The sequence below is a fragment of the Teleopsis dalmanni genome, chromosome 1 (genome assembly GCF_002237135.1).
Source record: "Teleopsis dalmanni isolate 2A chromosome 1, ASM223713v2, whole genome shotgun sequence".
NCBI classification, from domain to species: domain Eukaryota; kingdom Metazoa; phylum Arthropoda; class Insecta; order Diptera; family Diopsidae; genus Teleopsis; species Teleopsis dalmanni.
The window spans coordinates 48,976,411-48,979,339 of NC_051846.1; the positions used below are offsets into that span (position 1 = coordinate 48,976,411).

General features: G+C 27.4%; 1 protein-coding gene across 1 annotated transcript; it reads right to left on the reverse strand.

The window, feature by feature from the left end:
- Nucleotides 1–864: 864 nt before the first annotated feature.
- LOC119680831 lies at nucleotides 865–1,215 on the reverse strand. The gene has a single exon (XM_038093830.1). It carries the CDS (start codon nucleotides 1,213–1,215, stop codon nucleotides 865–867), a length of 351 nt encoding a protein of 116 aa, XP_037949758.1.
- Nucleotides 1,216–2,929: the final 1,714 nt, after the last annotated feature.

A 2,929-nucleotide genomic window follows, 5' to 3' on the forward strand; every position in this document is an offset into this window, starting at 1 on the left:
GTAAAGATTTTGTAAAACGAAGTCTTTCCAATGTTGGCAACTCAACAATTGAAATCGCTTTTTTGCTATGTGAAATGTTAGTCCTAGAAAATGAGTATCAGACTTAAAAAGGAGTCTCACCTTAAACCTACCAGGCAGTGCAGATTGAACCGTGTTGTTAAATTCGGTCACGAAATATTGTTGCTCCAGTCCAATTTGTTAATACTAAAAATTAACATTAAGAAGTACTTTTATTTGTTTTAACATAAATTCCATATAATATTTGTAAACGCATATAGCAAATAGTTGAGTATGAAACTTTTTCTGTTAAGCCACCTAAAATTTAATATTTAGTCAACCCACACACTAGTTCTAAATACTAGATTGCCTATGATTTGCCATATCAAGCTGTCCTTCAAGTGAATATGTTACTGTATTGGTGCATATTCTGTTAGGATGATCAGACCGGTTTCAATTTTAATATAACCGTCACATAAAATTTCGCAAATATGGATGAAGTGTTATTTGTACAAATGGTTTCAGATCTTGTCTTTTTCGAATTTCAAGCAATGTAGAGATTAAATTAATTAGAGATTAAAAATTTTTGATTTCAATTATTTATTTGTTAACTTAAATCTTAATAATAATTTTACATTTTATATAATTTTGTGAATAACAAAATATAGTAAGGAAATTTTAAAAATATTTTTCAATAATCACATACATTAAATACATTAAACACAAAATAGTTTAAACAATTCAATTCACTTTTATATACAATATTTTTCGAAAATTTTAAATAATTGTCGATGTCATAATCACGATTGACTGCATAGAGCCATTGGTCCATCTTATCTAGAGAGTATTATCATAACTGCTGTTCTACTATTTGTCTTTCTTCTCTTCATTCTCTTCATGCGGTGTCTTCTGTTGGAGTTTTCGGCATTTTCTTAACTGTTGCATGTACTCAACTCTAAGATTAACTGATTTGTCCAACTTCTTCTTATAAATAGTTTCACGGCTCATAGTTACCAAGTCATCTGGAGTACAATATTTAATATTTCTCTTCACATTGGAAATCAAACCATCGGTAAGTTTGATTTTGGAGGCGGATCGGCGTATGTAGTTCTTCTTACGACGATTGAGTTCATTTTTATGTAAAAATATTGCATATCCCACGGTTATATTTTGGCCATTATTATTTTTAGATAATTTAGATAATGATTGCGACTTCATTTTTGAATATTTAAAATATTTTTTAAGTGTAAATGAAATTTAAATGAAATTAATTGCACGAATGCTTTTCTTTGACTGATAAAAGTTTGCAGAATTATTCCCTTTTATATATTTAAAAAAGGTTGTTTACAATTATTTAGGTTAAATATCGCCCTCTATTTAATTATTGTATGATATAAAGATTTTAGGTAGTCTGACATCTTTACTCGCCTTTACATCTTTCCTTATATGTGCACCTGTAAGTTATATTTAAGGGTTAATCAGTGAAATTACTATCAGGTATAAGATTCGTGCCATATGATTCGATGATTTTACTGAGACAAACAAAGCAATAAACATTTTTATTAACACCGCGACCTATGCGATATCTACTATTAAAACTTAATCACATCAATATATTATTGTTTTGTTTATATCATTGAAATATTACATATTATGTTAAATAAATTTTTAGTTCAAGGATTTGAGTCTCTGTTGACTTGATGTATAATTGGGGTGCAATTGGCATAAGGCAAGTACATATTATCATAATATGTGTCATATAGAATGCGGATGATCAATTTGTGATAAAATGCTTATTCTAAATATATCATTACTCAGCCTTTAAATAACTTATTTAGAAAAATAATGTATTCTTATAAGATTAAAACTAAAACAAATTTTAATTAATAACTTTTTGTAACATATGTACTCAAAAATAAAATATTATATAAAATGATATATATCGTATAATATAAACATATAAGACAATGAGGTAGAGCTCAGTATACTAATGCACAAGAAATCGTCACGAATATGTAATTTTAAAATATCACAGATACAAAAAACTTTACCTGGTACTCTATTCTAAACATATCTTTTTAAAACGATTAGTCCTAAAGGGAACATAGGTCAGAATTATCTAAATTGTAACTAAAAACATAAAAAAGGATTATCAATTAGCGACCTGAATGCTAGCATATTGATCCAAGTTTCTCTTTAATTTCAAAATTAAGCTAAAAATTAAAATATGAGTTCTCAAAAATTATCCAAAGTTAATAATGGCCGAAAGACGTCCATAGGCTATGCAATATATTTACATAAGAAAGAACTTAATCGTCGTAAAAAGAACTACAAACGGCAATCTCACACGAAAAGTGTTCTAACCGATAGTTTGATTTCCAATGTGAAAGAAGATGCTACATATTGCAGTCCAGACGACTCGGAAGCAGTGAAGCGCTTTAAAATTGTTTATAAGAAGAAATTGGGAAAATTTAGTAACTACTTAAAAGCGTTATTCACACGCAAAGGAAAGGAAGCGAAAGAAGAAGAAATCTATGGAAAACTATATAAGAGGACACCTTCTACATAAATCTCAAACTTAATGCACTTATCTAGATATGTTAATGCAGTAAAATTGTAATCAAGCAGCCAATCTTAACTAAGCCATTATTCAATATTTAGAATTTAAGAATTATGTATCATGTAACTGAGTGTTTGAAAATAAATATGTAATATTTGTTTAATTTGTAAAGTAAAAGTCATGTTGTTTTCTAATTAATTGATATTATAGAATTTTTTTATTACAAATATTAATATAAGTAATCACACACAAATTGATTTGATTTTTAACATTATTTAAAACTAGGAGAATGTTTTACCTCACTGTCTAAATGAAAATTAAATTGTAGTTATATCCAATTATAAATAAATAATTCCATCGTCAGTAAAATTG

What these genes read in the sequence shown, in the direction of transcription:
- LOC119680831 (XM_038093830.1), bottom strand. Translation starts at nt 1,215, where the DNA reads ATGAAGTCGCAATCATTATCTAAATTATCTAAAAATAATAATGGCCAA.